The 22674-nt window shown below is 35.3% G+C and overlaps 1 protein-coding gene across 2 annotated transcripts; it reads left to right on the top strand.

Moving 5' to 3' along the window:
* Nucleotides 1–2100: 2100 nt before the first annotated feature.
* On the top strand, nucleotides 2101–22201 carry LOC141338379 (ribosome-binding protein 1-like). Of its 2 annotated transcripts, XM_073843913.1 has the most exons (28): nucleotides 2101–2150; nucleotides 4086–4806; nucleotides 5004–5152; nucleotides 5246–5368; nucleotides 6005–6157; nucleotides 6255–6373; nucleotides 6811–6964; nucleotides 7464–7602; nucleotides 7752–7903; nucleotides 8040–8065; nucleotides 8145–8252; nucleotides 8351–8413; nucleotides 8497–8557; nucleotides 8638–8672; nucleotides 8764–8851; nucleotides 12744–12836; nucleotides 13042–13131; nucleotides 13219–13323; nucleotides 13408–13497; nucleotides 13599–13691; nucleotides 13779–13850; nucleotides 14015–14107; nucleotides 15900–15983; nucleotides 16057–16122; nucleotides 16401–16484; nucleotides 18360–18440; nucleotides 19710–19853; nucleotides 21785–22201. In XM_073843913.1, exons 2-28 carry the CDS (start codon nucleotides 4119–4121, stop codon nucleotides 21815–21817), a joined length of 3186 nt encoding a protein of 1061 aa, XP_073700014.1. In that variant the 5' UTR covers nucleotides 2101–2150; nucleotides 4086–4118; the 3' UTR covers nucleotides 21818–22201. The 2 variants fall into 2 exon arrangements, with proteins under 2 accessions (XP_073700014.1, XP_073700015.1); XM_073843914.1 differs by lacking the exon at nucleotides 16057–16122.
* Nucleotides 22202–22674: the final 473 nt, after the last annotated feature.

Below are 22674 nucleotides of genomic sequence, written 5' to 3' on the forward strand. Positions count from 1 at the left end.
TAACCTGGTCCAGCTTTTTTTATGACGAACGAAAATTTCGGTTAGTGTGTAAACATGATTAACACAACGTGAGTTCGTAATTATTTTTTAACGTGTGAAATTTTCAGATGACCTTAAGTTGATGACCCAAAAATGAAAATTCTGTCATTAATTATTCACACTTATGTCGTTCCAAACCTGTAAGACCTTCATTCATCTTCGGAACCAAAATGAAGATATTTCTGATTAACTTTATGAAGCTACGAAAATACTTTTTGTGCACAAAGAAAACCAAAATAACTTTGTTCGTATGCGTCGTGGTCCGTTCATGTCGAAGACTGACACGAAGAAGAAGATATTCTTGAATAATGTCAATACATTTTCACACAAAAAAGTATTATCGTAGCTTCGTAAAATTAGATTTGAACCACTGATGTCACATGGACTATTTAAACAATGTCTTTACTACCTTTCTATGCCTTGAACGTAGTAGTTGTGTTGTCTATGCAGGGTAAGAAAGCTCTCGGATTTCATCAAACGTATCTTAATTTGTGGTCCAAAGATGAACCAAAGTCTTACGGGTTTGGAACGACATGAAGGTGAGTAATTGATGACAGAATTTTCCTTTAAAACTCAATCTTAGAGGATTGTTAAGATATTTAACTTTAAGTATGTGCGATAATTTGTTTGTTAGCAGAGGTTAGCATTTGTTTGGTAGCGAAGCACCATGCTTGTTTACATACTCCACAAGATCATGTTCCATGAAGATATTTAGTAAATTTCCTACTGTAAATAAATCAAAACTCAATTTTTGATTAGTAATATGCATTGCCAAGAACTTCATTTGGACATGTTTAAAGGCGATTTTCTCAATATTTAGATTTTTTTGCACACTCAAATTCCAGTTTTTCAAATAGTTATATCTTGGCCAAATATGGTCCTACGCTAACAAACCATTTTGAGATTTCAGACGTATAAATGTACAAATCCCAGTTTCAAAAAATTGACCCTTATGGCTGATCTTGTGGTCAAGGGTCACCTATGTGAACTATTGATTTTGTAGACAACAGCTAACTTTGTGACATTTCTTTGCCCTCAGTGTAAACTGTAGTTATCTCCGATTACTGGAAGTCTTTCCAGAGCTAATAATTACATCACCCACACGCATTTGAGAAGGACATATTGTTATTTAAGCTTTATTCAAGCTGATAGCCCTGGTGAAAAAAACAGCTAAAACCAGCCTAGGCTGGTTGGCTGGTTTTAGCTGGTCAACCAGCCTGGTTTTAGCTGGTTGTCAGGCTGGTTTTAGAGGGGTTTTGGCCATTTTTCCAGCCTGGCCAGGCTGGTCTTAGCTGGTCAGGCTGGAAAGCCACCAGCTTAAACCAGCTTGACCAGCTTGGCCAGGCTGGGAGACCAGCTAAAACCAGCTACTTCCAGCTTAAACCAGCTAAAACCAGCCAACCAGCCTAGGCTGGTTTTAGCTGTTTTTTTTTCAGCAGGGAGGGAAACTATAATGGGGTTTTGCAACTGCCAACTAGCACATTTGTGTTTTAGCAACTGTGTTATTTTCTACGGCAAGCATTTAAACAACAAACCCCTAACCTTCAGTAACCCTAACTTTGGCGCTTAACTCTTTTCGCACCGTTTGTGTTACATACATGAATGATGATGGCCATGTGGTTTGGATAGTTTTGCCTACAATCTCAATCCATAACCATATCTGACTGACATTTAGGCAAATACATTTCAAAGACTAAAGTGTTTAGAAAGAGAAGCAGAAAAAACGACGGGCAAACTGTCTCTCCCATCCCGTCTCACAAAAAAGCTTCCTGAAAGAAGTGTTTTTAAGTGTAATATTATAAAATGGCGTCTTTAATGAATAAATAATGCTTTTAAAGTATTACATCTGATATTTTATGTTTATATTTCAAATTTCATCATTCTCCATCACACCGAATACTCACAGCCCTCAGCGCTTCCCACCGCATGCTTTTGGATACTACGCGTGATGTGGTTGGTTTAAAGAGCGTTGATTGACAGGCGTTTATCCAATCAGATGTTAGCATGAGCTCGCGTATCGGCTTCACAGGCGGGCGCTGCGCCAACTCGCAAAAAGTGCCACGACTCCAAAAGTTAGCGGCGATTCTTTATCACTGTGAGTCTGACCGCAGGTAAGCGCACGTTTTTTTTATCACTCTTCTGTGTTTTTTCACTGCCAAAGCAGTTGTTATATTTTCTGGATAAAGTTTGTCAGTTTGACTGACGGTGTTGTTGAAATTATCCTTGTTTAGGCTGGTTGTGTTTGAAAATAATTTGCATTCTCAAGTAGTTTGAACTTGTGAGTTGTGGTGATCTGATTCAAAGCGTTTTCTTCTGAGCGAGAGTACGTGTCCTTAGTGATGCTTTAAAGTTTCAGACTTTCTTTTTATATGTCTTGCTTTGCTTACTGGCTTTGTACCGTTTTGAGTAACTTAGCGGGATTGTTTGCCTTGTGTCTTTTGCATTTGTTTTAAAACATTTAAATGCTTTTCCTCTTTTAACACTTTAACACTTGATACTCATCCAAAATGCCTTCACAGTTTACAAAGTTTCCAACAGCCTTTCATCCTATTCTTCATGAAAATTTATCTTCTTCAGGGAAAAGATTCACCTTGATTTGTTATTCTTAAGTGGCAGTTCATTCAAGAGGAAAGGAAAGGGTTAAAATTAAATTGTATCAAACCAAAGAAAGAGTTAAGTTGAAAATGTGGATTATTAGCTCTAGTTTGTTCAGTAAGTTTCAAAGACAGAGCAGATGAGCTGGAATTCTTTTGGCAGTTATTATGTAATGTCAGCAATGTTCCTGAAAGGGTTAATGTCTGACATAGGAAAGCAGCCCCCTTTCATTCAGATGTGGAGTATGTGTCCTGCATATAGGAACTCTGCATTTCTGTGTCTGCCAAGTCCGCTATCTACTGGTTGTCACATGTGGATCCAAAACTGTGATCATTTTAGAAAAATATTTGTTTAACATTTTATTACAGCTAGACCTGAGGTGTTCATGATCGCATTTCACAAGTTTTCACTAACAGACCAGTAGCATTACCATATTTGTGGACATGCACCCACCATGTTAACACTATGGTGTTGTTTGAAGTACCTCATAAATACCATGGTAGTTGTTTAATACAAGTACTGTGGTATCGCCATCTGATATCATCGCTGTGCTACAGTACCCCCACAGCTACAGGGCTTTTTGTAGGCGTTCCTTAAGGCTATTCTATTTTATAATTATATGCATATGTTAAGTTATATGCTGTAAAAAGGGTATTTCCTTTAAGCCCAGTCAGCATTTACCCCTTACCTGACTGCCCGAGGGAGATATTTAGAGACCCCCTCTATGGAAATTCCAGGCAAGAGTTGCACTGGCTAGTTCAAACGTGAGGTTGGGGGAAGGTTATTGTGGTCTGCTGCACACAGACTTGTCCCCTGGAAACTGAATGCATGCCTCTCTGTGACTGTGAGAGAATGTTGAGGAGTGTAGACTCGGCGGGGTGTTGCTTAACCTGAACTAGTGGGCAAAAGTTATGGAGGTGCTGGCATCAGTGAAAAGAACTTTGCAAGATTTGCAAGAGGAAGAGATTTTTCACACTGTCTAAAGGCATCATTTTTTACTGCCATCCACTCTGTGCAACCAGTTTTTTTTTCTTCCCTTTAATGTAAGGTCAATACATGACCACCCAAATGAATAATACAAAGCCAAGCAGAATAAAAGACTTATAGGTGACAAATATGCTTGTAGGATATTTCTGTAAGTAAGTGAAAGCTTTTACTTTTTCTTGATGCTGCCTCCATGCATATAGGTGGCAGTATCCAAGTCCAAAAAAGCAAAGTACCAGTTCAGCAATACTTAAATGCATCATTCATGTGAAAATATTCTAAGTAGTTCTTGAAGTATATCTTTAAACAGTATTTGTATATTTTAGCATTTTTTTTTGCCTGTTCAATAAGCAGGAAGTTCTTGTGTTAAATGTTTCTTGCTACTTGAAATGCTAGGATGTTGTTGTTGTTGTTGTTAACATTAAACAGTCCTTAACATTAAATATTCCTTGTTTACATATTCGTAGGATCAGGATTTGGAAGGAAAGGACTGAGCAAAGATGGATGTGTACGACCCTCAAACTCTGGGAATTGTGGTGTTTGGTGGCTTCATGGTGTTCTCTGCCATTGGCATTACACTTGTGTCAACTTTTTCCATGAAGGAGACATCATATGAGGAAGCCCTGGCCAAACAGCGGGAAGATTCTAGCAAGATCCAACCCCAGCGCTCTGACAAGAAGAAAAAGGCATCTGAAAAGAAAAGCAAGGCCAAGAAGAAGGAGGAAAAGCCACATGGGAACCTTTCAGAATCTGAGCCTGAGCAAATCCCTGAACCGGTGGTTGAGAACCGTGAGAACAGTGAGCCCAAAGCGGTAGCCCAAGTTGAACCAGAACCCCAACCTGAACCTGTGCCTGTTCCCAAGCCTGAACCTGAAGTTAAATCCAAGCCAGTTGTACCTGAACCAGCTCCTAAGATTGAGTGTGCTGTCCCTCCCACTGTAAGTGCTGTGGTGGCCCCACTTGCTCCTTCCCCCAAGGAGAAGAAAAAGAAGAAGGTGGCCAAGGTGGAACCAGCCCCTGTCAAACCTGTGGAGGTCCCAGAAGTTGTAGTTAAGGTGGAACCAGTGGTTGCAGAGGTGCTGGTGAAAGCAGTAGTCATCCCTGAGGTTGCTACTGCTCCCCCTAAGGCTGAAGAACCCAAAACTGAAGCTCCAACCAAGAAGAAGTCTAAGAAGAAGGCTGAGCCAGGTGAGTATCCTTTTGACCAGAGATAGGCAACATCGGTCCTGCTGAACACTGCAGGACATCAGCACTCCAGGACCGACGTTGCCTATCCCTGCTTTAGATATATCGATCTAAGATCTAGGACAGATGTAATATTAGCTGTACAAACTTGCACTCTTTGCAATACCCTCAGTCCATTCTAATTCTGAATTTCTTTTAAGTGCCTTCTGTGGAAACGGTCAATGTCCCCCAGCCATCACCATACAAAACCATGGTCTCCAGTCTGAATAGTGCATCGTTCACCGAGTCAGAGACCCAGAAACTCTTTGAGATCATCAGCAAGAAGGCAGGAAAGGACTCGTGGCAACTGGTACAAAGTGTACACCTGATCAACCCCTCTTCAAACCCTAATGTTTGTCTCTTTCTGTTAGCACTCATATCTCTTTCCTTCTATTCTTTGCAGGCATCTCAGAAGGGTGACCCATTGGCGGCACTGAAGAAGCAGCTGGAAGAGAAGGAAAAGCAGCTGACAGCTGAGCAGGGCAACGTAGCTGCAGCCAAGACCCGTGTCAAAGAGCTTACCAAGGTGACACCTGCCAACATGCATAGCTAAACCAATGAGGTTCAAGCTAGTTTCTACTCATGATCAAGCTTCTTCAGAGCAAGGTCTTGAGTGACTGTTGGAAAATAAATCTGTTGGTCCTAATAAATTTGTTGGTCCTGGGGCAATGTTCAGTAATGGACTGGCCATCCGTCCAGGGCAGAGGTTGGCAAGTTCGGTCCTTGCAGAGTTCTCTAGGACCAAACTTGCCTACCCCTGGTCCAGGGTGTTTCCCTACCTATGATGCCTAAGATGGTGAGATGTTCCAGCATCTTCACAACCCTGCAAAGGGCAAGCATTTTGGAAGATAGATGGATGGATGGATGGATAGATGGACGGAGCAATGTTCCAGTCAAAATCTAGTCTTAACACTATCCCTGTACCATAAACATTAACTACTTCAAAACAAAGATACATTTGGTTAAGATTAGCCTGTCCCCAACCATAGCCCCTAATTCTGACCCTGACCCTTTCTCTATCTCAAAAATTGGATTGATTGATAGTAATGTTGTCCCAGGACCAACAGTGACATTGATCAAGAACATGTCCTATATGGTAATTTGCCATTGAGGGTCTGAGTGGTTAGCTGTATCTGCAACTCTCAATTGCTTTGGCTAATAGGAGCTAAGTTCTGCAAAGAACAAGATGACATCCGTAGAAACCCGTATGAGCTCTGAGTTGAGTGCCCGTGGCCAGGAGATTGCAGCTCTTCAGGCTCGTATGCAGACTTCCTACCAGGAGCATGTCAAGGAGACACAACAACTCAACAGCAAGGTCCAAAGTCGCCAGCCCCTCACAGATTTCCTTCTCACTATTCTGGGTAGTATGTTGTCAGGTTATTGAATGTTTTGTTTGTGTGTGTGTGCCACAGATCCAAAGTCTGCAAGAGCAGTTAGAGAACGGACCGAATGCACAGCTGGCCCGTCTGCAACAAGAGAACTCTATTCTCAGAGATGCCCTCAATCAAGCCACTAGCCAGGCCGAAAGCAGGTACTACACCTGAAGTTCACTTATAATCTTGCATTGTAACCAATGAAGTGTCAAACTTTAAACATAAAGAAGGTATAGTAACAATTTCAACTGGTGGATGCCAAACTGGGTGGGAAAAAATCCAAAAAGCTGAACAGCGGGAGCCAAATCTAGGGACCATGGGTTTCTTTGAATTGGGCCAGCAAACAATTGCCCAGAACACACTAACAACCATATAGCAATATGCTAATACACTCAGAACACTTTAGCAACCACACTGCAATGCAGAAATGACAAAGAAATTACAATAGTTAGCACATTAGCCTTAATTGTCATGGCAGATGCAGGTTCAAATATGGTCTACACACCCAAAACTAATTTTTAACTTTCTCCTAGGTTTAAAAGGTCTTATCTAACCATTTCTTTTATGTAAATATCTGGCTTTTTCACACACACAGGCAGAATGCAGAGGTGGCAAAGTTGCGTCAGGACTGTGTGCGTCTCAACCGAGAGCTTAAAGAGTGCACAGCCACTCAGCAAGCTGAAGAAGAGCGCAGGAAGTCTCTGGAAACCAAGATGGCGGCTGCTGAAGAACAGCTAGCACAAACAAAAGTAAACCCTAACCCACAAACTCTTTCCTGTTATCTCATCTCTTTGAGGTGGTTGTGGTCTTTGTACCATGATAATTCTGGAATTTCACCATATATAATGATATAAGCTATAAGGAATGCCTGCCAGTCTTTGAGATATCTTGTATTTCTCTCAGGACATTTTGTCTGTTTGTGTTTATCTATGTGTGGGTGGGGATCTCAGCATAGCTATGTGAGAAATGCAAACCCCTATGGATTGAACTCCCATGTTGAATTTTTAATAATGATACATTCTTTGATATTAAACACAATATTTGCTAGAAAATAAAATTCTGTCATTGTTTACAGTTTGTTGTTCCAAAACGCATGACTTTACCATATACAATGAAAATAGATGGTGAACATAGACAGGTTCCAAAAGGACTATATTTTGATACATTCCAAATAAAGTTGCACAACAGATGCACTTAACTTAAATTTCGACCTTTCACACAAAGTATTGAATGGTTGTCCATGTTTAGGCGTCCCATGTGGAAGCAGAAAAGGCTCTGCAGAAGAAGTTGGATCGTGTCAGTGAGGAACTCCGTGAGGCTCAGCACGGCAGCACCACCTTTAAGGCTCAAGTAGACGCAGCCAAAGAGCAAGCCAAGACCCTCACCGGTCAGTACACACTAACACACATCTATGAGTGTTCCTTTGGCTCAGTTCCCAGATGGAAACAGTGACTTGTAGAAGTTCTAGAAGCCATATTCTATTTGTAGCATTTTATGTTTTTGTAACTTTAAGGCGGAAATTACTTCTGTTTACAGAACTCCAGGAGCGTATGCGTGCTACAGAGACAGAACTGAATGACAGATGTAAAGAGCTGGAGATACTAAGAGCACAGCTGTCTCAGACAACAGCGGTTGCTGAGGAAAAGCCCTCTGTGGAGATGGAAGCAACAGTACAGGCTGAGGTCCAGGTACAAATATTTGGCACTCCCTGATATGGTTGCCATTGCAATACACTAAATCACAGTAAACAACAAATACTGTATTGGATGTAACTTTCAGAATGAAAAATAATACTATTTGCATCCCTGTTTTGATTCTGTACAGAAGGAGGCTGAACAGTTGAGGAGCAGGTAATGTGAACTCTGTTTGAATTCATATAATTGAACACTGTTTAGTTGATTTTACATGAGTGTTTTGATGTATTTGCAGTTTGAAGGAGAGGGAGGACCAGGTGACATCACTGGAGGCAGAGCTTAATCAGCTAAGGGAGGAACTTGACGCAGTGAAGAGAACTCGGGCTGAGGAAACTCAGAATAGGTATGATATTTAATGCTGAATTTAATTAATTTTCAAATTAAGATGGAATCAATCACATCCATTCCAGCATCTGATCCAAACATGGACCTGTTTTTCAGAGTAAATGAGGCTGATACTGAGCGGAGGGAATACACTGCAGAGATCAACCAACTTAAAACTAGGTATACAATACAGCTAATGCTTTCTTTATGTATTTCATGTATATAGGCAATTTGGGTTAAATCTCTTCTTCTCTGTCCATCAGTCTGAAAGAAAAAGAGGATTTGGTGGCATCCCTACAGGCTCAGCTGGAACAGATGGAAAGTGTGAGTGGAGTTTCTGATAATTGAATAATATCAACATGTGTGTAATTTATGTTAATTGATTTATAATTGTGTATCAACAGGCAGATAAAGTTGAAGCAGAGCCACCATTTGAGAAGTAAGAGAGATTTCTTTTGTCCACTCCTTTAGATACTTGCCACTTTTTTCTGTTTATGCTTCTAATAATGACTTTGTTTTTGTGCTGTCAGTCTGGAGAAGGACGCACACATGATCTCACTGGAGGAGGAACTTCAACAGCTTAAAGAAGAGATGGAGAAAATGAAGGCCAAGAGCAATGTGAGTCCATCTTTACCCTTCCATCTGTACATTTCCAAGTTGCTGGTCCAACCATCTACCTTTCTTGTCATATATACCAAACCCACTGGCCCATGCCTACCTCTGTCCATATCTTCCAAGTCTGTTTATATATACCTATTTGCTATCTACATCTACCTGTCCATTAACCTTGCTGTTTACCAAACCTGTCAGCCAATGTCTACCTAACTGTCCATGTCTACTAGGGGAGTAACGGATCGTAGATGATCCGTGATCTGCACGGACCAGCCCCCACGGTTCGGCACGCATGTGATTCGCGGATTAACTGTTAAGTTTAACCATCATAGAGTAAAAGTTTATAATTTGCACATGTTTTGTCTTGCCAATTTACCAATTCAAACCATTTAAAACTATTGCAGCAAAAGAGAACACGCTAGCGTTTGTTTTTTTTTTTTTTTTTACCGCTGCCGCACACACCTGAACAGAGAGGGAGATAAAGAGAGAGAGAGATGCGTGCCAGTTTAGGTACGTGCATTTGGCCTTAAAGAGACTGCATCCTATAGATACCTGCAGTGAGAAGCACTAGTTATTTTACAATTAATTATTACATTTCTGCACCTGAATAGTAGAGTTATTGATTTTATTAGTAACTTTGTGTTGTATTCATCTACATTTGTCATTTGTGTAATTGTTCTTGTTTTGTTACTGACTTTATTAGTTCAGCTAGTAGTTTTTGCTGTGGATTAGAAGTACTTAAAGTAAGCATTCAGTAATTAATAAAAAAAACTAACTTTTTTTGTTTGTTTGTTTTTTGCTGATCCGAAAAATGATCCGATCCGTGACTCAAAATCCGTGATATGATTCTAACCGTGAGTTTTGTGATCCGTTGCACCACTAATATCTACCCGAACTGTTTATATATACCTACTTGTCTATTCTTTTCTACCTGTGTGTCTGTCTAAATGTACCTGCTCCTTCATTTACGACTACCTCTCAATCCATATCTACTGCATTACTACATTACTGTTCATATCTACCCAACTTGTCCATATCTACCCAGCCTGTTTGACCATACTTACCCAATTAGTTTATATGTAACTACTCATCTATATCTACCTACCTATGTGTCCGTCCATATCTACCCAAACTGTTTACATATACCTATTTGTCTGTTCATTTCCAGCTATGAGTCCATCTAAATGTACCTACTCCTTCATCTATAACTACCTCTCCATCCACTGCTTCATCTATATCTACCCAACTGTCAGTCTGTTCATATCTACCCTGCCTGTTTGACCATATTTACCCAATTAGTTATGTACCTACTCATCCATAACTACCTACCTATGTGTCCATCCATATCTACCCAAACTGTTTATATATACCTACTTGTCTTTCCATTTCTACCTATGCGTTAGTCTAAATGTACCTACTCCTTCAACTAAAACTACTTCTCTATTCACTGCTTCATCTATATCTTCCCATCTTGTCAGTCTATCCATATCTACCCAGCCTGTTTGACCATATTTACCCAACTAGTTTATATGTACCTACTCATCCATAACTAGCAAACCCATTCACATATATATATATATATATATATATTTATATATTAGGGCCGGGACTTTAACGCGTTAATTTAGATTAATTAATTACACAAAAATAAAGCGTTAAAATTTTTTAACGCATTTTAATCGCACTTAGTTTTGCACCGCGGAACGTTACTCACTGGATGAGATTCCGCGGACCGATTATACTGGAGCACCAACTAGCGTTCAGGTTCAGACAAGCTGCGTCCGTCCTAAATAGTATTGTATGTCCCAAATCGTAGTATGTTTAAAAAAGTATTCCAAAGATTCCCGGATGGTCTACTACTTAACGATCAATGCACACTCTTAACTGCTAATATTTCCCGCAACACACTGCGCCGTGAACGAGGATTCGATTAGAACTACAAACACGCATAAAAAGTGTTAAAAAACTACAAACATGGAGGATATCCGCGACCAACGGACAGGTAGAGAAAGGGGTTTGAGTGATAAATAATCAGTGTGTAACCTGATAAAAAATATTTTTTAAATGTTATCCGCGTTATATTCCATGTGCAGCAACATTTATAATGATAGGTTTGGTCATTAACGTTTAAATGCATAATTAAGCAAACACAAGAGCAGAGTTCTCGGCATGAAAGACTCGTTAAAGAACGTGCCTCTTGCTACACTTAATGGCAATATTGCACTGGTCTGTTGGACTTGGTTGAACAAAAATAAACAATATTTTGTTGCTTAAGCTTATGTATTCAGTCATTATTCAATGGTATACTAAAAATCCATGTAAAAATCTTAATTCTCACTGTTCTCAGGTCAAATATTTATATGCGATTAATTTCGATTAATTAATTACAAAGCCTCTAATTAATTAGATTACATTTTTTAATCGAGTCCCGGCCCTAATATATATATATTATAAATTCTCAATCATCCCTATCTGCTTACCTATGTGTCCGTACATATCTACCCAGCCAGTCTATTCATGTCTACCCAAACTCTTTATATACACACCTACTTGTCTATCTGTTTCTATCTATTCATCTGTCTAAATGAATAATCCATATGTAACTATCTTATTTTCATATCTACCCAACTTGTCAATCAGTCCATATCTACCCAGCCTGTTGGACCATATCTAACCAACTGGTTAATATGTACCTATTCATCCATCCATATCTACCTACCTATGTGGCTGTCCATATCTACCCAGCCTATCCATCCATATCTACCAAACCCATTCATATACTGTACATTATCATCCATCCATATCTTCCTACCTATGTATCATCCATATTAACCTTGCCAGTCAATCCATATCTACCCAAACTTTTTTTTATATACCTACTTGTCTATCCATGTTCTACCTATATGTAGACTAAATGTACCTACTCCATCTATAACTACCTCCCCATCCATATCTAAACGCCTTACTGTTCATATCTGCCCAACTTGTTGGTCTGTCCACATATACCCAACTAGTTTATATGTACCTACTCGTCTGCCCATATCTTCCCAGCCTATGTGTCTACCAAACCCATTTATATACAGGTATATCTACTCATCCATCCATCCATATCTACCCACCCAGTCTATTCATATCTACCCAACCTGTTCATATATACCTACTTGTCCATTTATATCCACCTGTCCATCCAACTACCTTGTTGTTCATATCAACCAAACCTGTCACTCCATGTCTACCTATGTTGTCTGTCTATATCTACCGAGCCAGTCCATTCATATCCACTTAAACTTTATAAATACCTGCTTGTCTATCCATTTTTTCCTACAGTATGCGTCCGTCTAAGTGTACCCACTCCTTCATCTATAACTACCTCTCCATCCATTCCCTTATCTAAATCTACCTAACTTGTTGATTTTGTCTATATCTACCTAACTAGTTTATGTATATACTCGTCTATCCATAGCTACTTGCCTATATGTCCGTCCATATCTACCCAGCCTATCCATTCATATATACCTTCTCATCCATCCATATCTACCAAACCCATTCATTTATACCTTCTCATCCATCCATATCTATCAAACCCATTCATGTATACTTTATTCATCCATATCTGCCTACCTATGTGTCCATCCATATCTATCAAACCCATTTTTATAAACCTTCTCGCCCCTCCATACCTACCCAACCCTTCCATGTTTCATCCATCTATATCTGTCTGTCCAACCATCTGTCTGTCTTCTACATCAACTCATCTGTCCATATCTACCCACTCTTTTGTCCGTATCTATCTATGCCCATCATATCTACTCTACACAATTGCCCATGTCTATCCTGTCTGTCTATCCAAATCAAAATTTGGATCGTTAACTATTTGTCTATCTCTTAATCCATTCAGGAACTGCGTGAAAAGAACTATGCCGCGGTGGAGGCTCTGGCTGCTGCTGAGAGACTGAATGAAGAAAGACTGAGCCAAGCCAAGGCTGCCCAGGTAACCGTGATATACACAAATGGTATAAACACACACTTAATCGTATATCCACAGAATACACAAAAAACATGAAGAATGGGGTGTTCATTATCATCAAAAAGCTGTAGTTGGCTTAAACATCTACACTTTTCTTGAGACATACTCCAGTTTAATTTAGTGATCAAAGACTTGTTTTGTGTGTGTGTGTGTGTGTGTGTGTGTATAGAGTGAAGTTGAGCAGCAGCTAAGCTCTTTCCAGAAAGACACCAGAAACGCCTTCCAGAAAATCTTCCCTCACATCAGCCTAGAAACACAGGTTAGAATTTCACTTTTTTAATGAAGTATACCTGTTAATAGTTTTCAAGCAGGTATAGATAATGTATTTTGAATATGTATATTGTAGTCAAACTGGCTGGAAACTTTCACACAAGAAGCACAGAAGACCCTGGCACACAGTCAACAGACTCCAGCAGAACAGCAGCACACAGAGTCAAGCTCAGATTTGATGGTAAGAGGTCATCTCTATGGACGCATACCTGCAATGCACTGTTTTCCTCTTCTCATGTCTCATGTTTATCTGAATATGTGTCAGGATCTGCAGCAGAAGCTCGCTCTGTCAGAGGAGAGCCAGAGGTCACTTCAGGCCGAGTGTGAACAGTACAGAACAACTCTCAGTGAAACGGTATGGTGATGCACCTTTATCAATGCCAATATAGACTAAACTTTATTTTTCGAAGCTGATCTTTTTACCTAGAAAAGCTAAACATTGTGTGTTTCATACAGGAGAGCATGCTGAAAATTCTACAGAAGACCGTGGAAGATGGCGAGTTCTCATGGAAGTCAAAGATTTCAGATGTTGAGCAGCAAAAGCAGACGGTAAGATCATCTTTCACTGATGTTGGATTTCTTTGACATTTTACAACATCCAAGTGGTTGTGCTGAAGTTATATGGATTTCCCACAGGCCCTGGATCAGGTGAAGGTCCTAGAGGAGTCAATAGAGAAGATAAATGCTGAAAGAGAAGATACAAATCAGGTGCATGCTTACATTTAGCATTGTTCTTCAGGTTGTTATCGGGTTTCTGACTCATGTTGCTCTAAAACCGTATTTAATCTAAAAACAAGTTTTTCTTCTGTGAAAAGCAAGATGAGAAACTTCACACAGTTCTAATAGAGACTTGTGGTTTCTATTTTTTGCAGCTGAAGGGGCAGGTGATGCTTTTGGAAGCACAGCTGGAGAAACAACTGGAGTCCATAACCATCAGTGAAACATATGCTGAAGAGATGTCTCAGGTAAAACGACTAACTTTTTTTTTTTTTTTACCATTTTAAACAGATGCGTAAATTTGATTAATTTTCATTTTTAATAAAAATAGATTTTGATGTTTTTTTTTATAGTGCATTTTAATAAAAAAATTGAAATGTAGATTTTATGTTGGATTTTATATAGATTTTTTAATAATTTTGACCTAAATAATTGTAGTTTTTTTTTTTTTTTTTATTAATTTAGATTTCATTTATTTCATTAGCATGTACATTTTTATCTTGGTCAAAATATTAAATATAAATATTATCAAAATATTAAAATAGATTTTTAATTATGTTTTTTTTTTTCATTGTTAATTTGATTTTAAAATAAAATGATTGCAGTATTTTGATATTTGAGTTTTATTTAATTTTCATTTAATTTGGTTTATTTTGGAGGGATTTGTATTTACATTTTACATGAATAAAACGAAATAAAAGAAGTTCAGTTTAATAATGTAAAATGTAAATAAAAATCTCTCCAAATTAAATGAAAATGAAATAAAACTCAAATATCAAAATACTAATAATTTGATTTTAAAATCAAATTAACAATGAAAAAGAGATATATAATTAAAAACCCAAATTAAAAATCGATTTTAATAGTTCAATTTAAAATAATAAATAAAGATCAACCAAAATGGAATTAAGTGTCAATGAAAATGGAATAAAATTAAAAAATAATTTTAATTTAATATCAAATTAATAATGAAAAAAATCAATATTTTAATTTTAATTATTTAACTTAAAATCACATTAACGAAAATAGATGAAATGCTACAGCATTGTAATATCAAAATACTACAGTAATTTTAACTTGAATAAAAAAAAATTAAAATTACAATGAATAAACCCAAATTAAAAATCAATATTTTAATTCATTAAATAATAATTTACTATAATTTAGTAATGTATATATTTTACTATAATATTTAATATTTAAAATGAAATCATCAAAATAAAATTTAGTGTAAATGAAAAAATAAAAATCAAATTCCAAAAAATCTACAATAATTGAAAATCACAATTATAATAAAAATAGATCTGAATAAAAATCTATATTTAAATTGTTAAAATGTACCTACTAAAAAAACTCAAAATAAATTGAGTTTTAAAATTAATTTTATATTAATAAATCTGAAAATTAAATAAATAAAAACGAAATAATAAAAGTTCAATTTAATAATTTTATTTAATTCATTAAGTTTCAGGTTTATTAATTTAAAATTAATTTTAAAATACTTTTTGGAATTTCACTTTCATTTTTTAATTTACATTTAATTTTATTTTGATTGATTTTATTTTCAATATAGTAAAATATATAAAGCCAATAAGTTATGGTAAATTATTATTTAATAAATTAAAATATTGATTTTTAATTTGGGTTTATTAATTGTAATTTAGATCTTTCTTTTATTTAAGTTAAAATTACTGTAGTTTTTTTTTTTTTACACTTTATTTTAGTGTGATTTTTAAATTTAACTATTTAAATTAAAATATTTAACCATTAAATTTATAGATTTTCAATTCGGGCTTGTACATTTAATTCTTCATTTGATTTTTAGATTAAAATTACTGTAGTATTCTAATATTAATTTTACCTTTTTTCATAATTTCATTTTAATTTAATTTTGATTGATTTTTATTTCTCTTTCTTTTTGTTGTTTATATTATATTAATGTTCAATTAAAATTAAATAAGTTTTTATTTAAGAAGAGGACTCTCAGTCTCACTGAGGTGCTGTTTTTGACAGTTTGGTTATCCTTTATATTCTTCTCAGCTGAAGACATTGCTATCAGACACTCAGGTCCAGCTTGTATCAGCCAAAGCAGAGGCTCAGCAACAGAAAGCAGAACTTTCTCTGGTGAGTTAAACATGAGTTTGTCTCACGGTTGCACACGTGGCTTTCTACTTTGAGTGACAGCTGTGTGTTACAGGTCAGGCAGGAGCTACAGGAAGTGACTCGGCGAGTACAGAGCGAGGAGGGCGCACAGTCCACTCAGGTCAATACTGGTTGTGCGTGTATTAACCCTATCATTTTTCATTTCCCAGTGTGTGTTCTGTGCATCTTGTGTCCTTTGTCTTTCATAAAAGCCTGTTGGTGAAGGAAGGTGTAGCATGCCTTATGTATCATGTGCTGCCTGGCCTGAAGACAGTTCTTTGGCATGATTTTTTTCCGTCTTGAGCTGTGTACATGCATATGCTGTTGTTTCCTGCTGTGTGGGGTTTTGTAACTGTAACAAAACATATAGCACATCCTCACCAATGTCTTTTTTTACAGGTGAAAACACAGCTGGAGGAGGCAACAAATAATCTGCAGACAGAAGAGGACATTCGACAGCAGGTTGCAAACAACTATGAACAGGTGATGCATTTTAGAGAGCTGTTTGGATCTCTTCATACTGGATGACAACATAAAAGCTAGTCTATTTAATATTAAAGGGATAGTTTACCCAAAAATGAAAATTCTGTCATTAATTACTCACCCTCATGTCATTCCAAACCTTTGTTCATCTTTGGAACACAAATTAAGATTTTTTTGATGAAATCCGAGAGCTTTCTGCTTAATTTGTGTTCTGATAATGAACGAAGGTCTTATGGGTTTGGAACGACATGAGCGTGAGTAATTGATGACAGAATTTTCATTTTTGGGTGAACTATACCTTTAAGGACTCCAATAAACATAGACGAAAAGCAAATTAATAAAAATGCCAAAAGGACCTAAATTAATCTAATTTTAAATAAAAATCAATTATTTAATTATTTTTTTTTTTTTTTAATTCGATTTCATTTCATTTGGGTTTATTTAAATATTTCAAATGAACTAACTAAATTTTATTTTATTTTTAATTTTTTTGTTGTTTATATTAATTTAATTACATTTCAGCTAGTATAATGACCTTTAATTTATTATATTTTATTCTTGATTGATTTTGATTTAATTTCATTTTAATGTAGTATTTATGTTGACGTTTAATTTATTTAATTTAAGTTTTAATTTATTAGATTTTTTTAAGTTGTTGATGTTTACTTGATTAATTGCACTTTTTATTTTTATTTCAAATGAACGAAATTAAATTAAATTGTACTTTTTATCAGTTTTTTTTATATATAATTTAATTTAATTACATTTTAGTTAGTATGATGGCTTCTAATTTAATATAGTATTTTCTTGATTGATTTTCAATTTATTTGATTTTTTCAATTTAATTTAATTTTAATTTAAAATTTATTTAGATGTCGAATTTATTCAATTAGAGTTTTAATTTGGTTTATTTTGTTTTAATTAGTGCAATTAATAAAGTAAACATTAACAATTTTTAATTTCAAATTATCTAATTTGTATTACATTAACGTGTGTGTGTATATATATATATATATATATATATATATATATATATATATATATATATATAATTTTTTTTTTAATTGAACTGAATTATTTTATTATTATTTTTTGTTTATGATCATTTAATTACATTTCACTTAGTATTATGGCCTTTTTTTCTCGATTGTCTTCGTGATTTTTCTTGATTTAATTTAATGTTATTGTAAAATGTATTTAGATGTTTAATTTAATTATGAGTTTTTAATTATTTGGTTTTATATTAAATTTGTTAAAAATTACTTGATTAATTGCACTTTTTGCTTTTATTTTATTTTAACTAATTTGTACTAAATTAACTTTTGTATTTTATTTGAGTTTTGTAATTGAACTGAATTTTATTTATTTTTGTTTGTTTATATTAATTAAATTTCAGTTAGTATTATGGCATCTAATTTAGTTTTTCTTTTTTCTTTGATTTTTAATTGATTTTGATTTCATTTTAATTAAAGTTTATTTAGGTGTTTAATTTGTTTGAGTTTAAATTTAATTGGTTTTGTTATAAATTAAATTTGTTAATATTTACTTGATTAATTGTACTTTTTGTTTTAATTTCAAATGAACTAATTGAATATACCTGAATCATATTTATTTTATTTATTTATTTATATGTATTTATTTTTGTTGGGTTTGATTCATTTTGATTTAATAAAATTAAAATTTTATTTTAATTTAAAATGTATTTAGATATTTAATTTTTTTTTGTTGTTATATTACATTTAAGTTTCTTTTTTGTTAAATTTATTCATATTAAATTTAAGTAAGGTTTTTAAATTAGGTTTTATTTAGAATATGTAGACTATTATTCGAAATTTGAAATTCTTAGGATGTTTATATGTGTGTTTCTCCACTTAGGTGCAAAAGTGCATTCGGGATCTCGAGGCAAAGTTAGAAGAGTTGAAAACTGTTGGCGAAGGACCAACTGAAGAGCTAAAGGTTCTTACAACTCCTCTTCAAAATCTGAAGTTTAAAGTGAACCCTGGATATTAAGACTTGTATGGCTTAACCTAAATGATGTCTCTTACTAAAATATATAGTATAAAACCCATGAAAGATTTCGGCTACTTTAAAAAAAATCCACATCGTTTTATACATATTTAGGGCACCAATATTTCATATTTTGTAAAATGGTTGCACTCGGTGAGCTAATGGCGCTACCTGTTTCTATTTTTACCGCAACACAACTCGGAAAATAAAATACTGGTACGATGCAACGTTGCTTGTAATTTTCAGTCGAAGAGCAACAAAAGAAGCAAGTCTTCACTGCTTTTCCTATCAATAAGAAGAGGAGAAAAGAATGGGAAGATGCCTGTGGACGAATAAAACCTCAGGCATCTTTCCTAAAGACCAGCATCTTTGTTCTCTCCACTTTAGCCCTGATAGCCCTTTTAGTAGACCACAGCTACTGAAAGAGCTTACAAATGGCAGAGACAAGAAACGCTAGATGCCATCCTGGCAGGATGTAAAGATGCTGACGCTTGTTATGACGCCGCAACCACTGAAAGAGTTTCTCAGCATGAATTTCACATGATATCCAATAGCGTTTAGGCTATTTAAAAAAAATCCACATCTTTTTTATACATATTTTGGACTGTGAATGGTGCCAATATTTAATATTTTGTAAAATAGTTGCACTCAGTGAGCTACTGGTGCTACCTGTTGCTATTTTTACCGCAGCACAACTCACAAAAAAAGAAGTGATTTGGCGCTGCTTTTTCTAGCGATAAGAAGAGGAGAAAACAATAAAAAGATGCCTGTGGACGAATAAAACTTCCTAAAGACCAGCGTCTTTGTTCTCTCCACTTTAGCCCCTATGACTTTGAGGCTTTTATTAGACCACAGCTACTGAAAGAGCTTACAAATGGCAGAGACAAATAATGCTAGATACCATCCTGGCAGGATGAAAACACATTTGATTTTCCGAGTTGTGTTGCGGTAAAAATAGCAACAGGTAGCGCCAGTAGCTCATTGAGTGAAACCATTTGCCGTCATCGAAATACTAGTTCCCCCCATAGTCCAAAACATGTAATTTGTATGATTTTTTTAAAATAACATAAATCTTTAATGGGTTTTCTACTACATATTATAGTAAGAAACAATTTACATTATATTAAGCCAAACAAGTCTTAATACACAGGGTTTCATTTGAACCGGCGGATACAGGAACTTAGATCTCTAACAGTGTGTTTTGCATGCGTGTATCAGGAGAGACTGGAGAAAGAGAAGAAGCTGACGCGAGACCTCGGCCAGGCAGCCACTAAACTTCAACAGCTCCTGAAGAGCACTCAAGAAGAGCTGGACAAAGAGAAAGAGAGCGTGAAAAACCTACAGGAACAGTTAGACGGAAAGGTAAATTATAAACTCTTTCAGAATCTTTTCTAAGCATGTATATCATATAGAATATATTAGTGTTGTCAAAAATATCGATATTTCGATAAATATCGATACTGAAATATCTGAACGATACCAATACTAATTTCCCGAAGTATCGATACTAGCCGAGATGTCACTTTCACTTCTACACTACACGTGACCGCAGTGCCTCTCATTCAAGTGAAGCGAACAGAAAGGCGAGCGCAGGACCCCGCGACCGGCTTTGTTTGATAAAGAACACAGGAGGAGTGCTATCTGGAAATATTTCGGATATGAAACAAATGAACATGGAAAGCCGAAGTACACAAGCAAGCCAATATGTAAGAGTTGTTACTGAGCAGTGCTATCAAAAGGCGCTAACACCACTAATTTCGCAAAAAAAAAAAAAAAAAAAATCACACGATTCCACATTCTGAATGCTATGAAAACACAGTGCTTAACAATTACAACAATTCACCTGTCGTAATAAATAGAAAAGACAAATATCTGAAGAAAAACACACTAACAAGCATAAAATACAGTGTTTCTGCTATTTATTCTGCCGTGGAGGTGTTTAGTGTCCCGCCAACAGCAGCAGCAGCAAGTGCCTTCAGCAGAGTTCCGCGTTCAGATGCACGCAGCTTATAGGTACTGGGCTGGCCGCAAAGCCCCAGCTAAAGTAATTACCATGAATGTGGCGGGGAAAAAGTAAGGAGATATTCAAATTATTTATTAATAAACTAGTATTTTCTGAGTCAGTGTCGCAAAGATGAAGTTGATAATCCTAACTCGCCATCTGCTCGGACGCGCTTTTAAAGCCTAAATGCATTTTTATGGATTAGGCCTAATAAAAGAGTTTTGTTTTCGATTTGAATTATTTCGTTTTACAGTAGTGAAGTAATAATTAAAAGTGAATTTATTACTCTTACATTTATGAGCAGAAATAAAGTTTCACGTGGAGCTTTGCACCTCATGTCCTGCAAAGCTTTCATTCTCCGCACAAACGATTGGATATGCGCCTATTTGTAGCCTACACATTTATCTAAGTTAAACGATTAAACTAATATTCTGATATGCTTTCAGTTTTTATTTGTTTATTGAAAGCATATCAGAATATTAGTTTAATCGTTGCCGCTGTTTAATAAGCGGCTGGCCGCTTTGTCGTTACTTTAAAAAACAAAAACTTGAATTTCACAAATAAAACATGTTCCAAATATATTCCTAAATTAACTTTATAAACTAAAGAAACGAAAATAAATGTAATTACTTTGCTATTAAAAACAGCAGATGTGCAATGGGGAAGAGAAAGAGAACTCGGGCCAGTAATTCTGATGCGCTGTTGTTTTTTTTTTTGTTTTTTTTTGCAACGATTGTTTGTTTAGTAGCCCATTTAACTCTTATTTAGGCTGCTTTCTCATTTAAATGTATTATTTCGTTGATTTATTTTAGCGTTTTGTAGGCTGCTTGTTCACCGATGGAATTGCTAAAGTTTGTGAATAATGTTTGAGCCTCATTTATTTATATATAAAACACCGCGCCACTGCTGTGGTAAAAAATCTGCCACCATCACAGCCATACAGTTCCTAAATAAATGCGTGCACTACATGTTGTATTTAAATCTAAATTAAAGATTGTATTTGAACATCAAATAAAGTATGAAGCTCAAACTCAAATGAAGTTAAGAAGCTGAACAGGGCTGTAGCAGTGTACATATGCATATACCTCATTGTCATGTTCTAGACTATATTTATTTTTAAATTAAAAAAGAAATTTTCCTCCTTAATAGTGTGGTAGTTTTTTTCTCTGTGGTATCGAAAATAGTATCGAATATCGATATTTTTCAAGGTATCGTATCGAAGTTAGAAATTCCAGTATCGTGACAACACTAGAATATATCCATAACATCTATATTTTTTTTCTTTCCACAGGAAGCCGAAGAGACAAAAGGGACGTCTGTTTGACAGAAGAAACCCTGCAGCCCCAATGTGCCTTAATTGTTCTTATGCTTTATTTACTTTTGTATTCTCTGCTACTGTAGCAAATATGCTGACTGTTATTAGCCAGTGAGGATTGTTAAGGGAGCATAACAATGTCTTTTTTATCAATAGGTGACTGAACACATCTCCTAAAGTTATTGCAAAACCGCTCGCAGTGTTAAAAGGGAGCAGTACTCGAGTGAAAGATACATGATGACTTGTGCAATCGCTCTTTTTATCTTTTGTTTGCATGTTCGTGAAGGGTCGAAGGAAGGAACATTTCATGATGCAGCAATGCTGTGCAAGCTACTACACTTGTAGTCGGCTGGTAACAAATGTGATTATATTATAATAAACTATATACTTTGATGTGTGGGTTGGTCTTTTTCTTATACAGTAGTTTATATTTATCAAGTAGTTTAAACTTTGGGTGCTGTTGAAAAGTTTGAGGTTAGTATGTGTTTTAAAAGATGTGAATACATTTTAACCAGGATGCATTAAATTGATTTAAAGTGATTAAGATATATTAAAAGATATTTTAAATTATTATTTAAAAAAAGTTATAGTTAAAAATAAGTTTAATTATAAAAGTTATGTTTTTAAAAAGTTCTATTTAAAAATAAGTTTTATTTTTAAAAAAGTTTTTTTTTTTTTTTTTTACAAAAATAGCTCTATTTTTTTAAATGAGTTTTATTTAAAAAATAAGATTTTTAATGTTATTAAAGTTCTATTTTTTAAAAAAGTTCTATTTTAAGGTTCTGGGTTTTTTTTTTTTTTTTAGAAAAAGGTTCTATCATTTAAAATGCTCCTTTATTAAAAATAAGCTACTTTTTAAATTCTAT

This window comes from Garra rufa, chromosome 7 (assembly GCF_049309525.1).
Source record: "Garra rufa chromosome 7, GarRuf1.0, whole genome shotgun sequence".
Classification (NCBI taxonomy): Eukaryota; Metazoa; Chordata; class Actinopteri; order Cypriniformes; family Cyprinidae; genus Garra; species Garra rufa.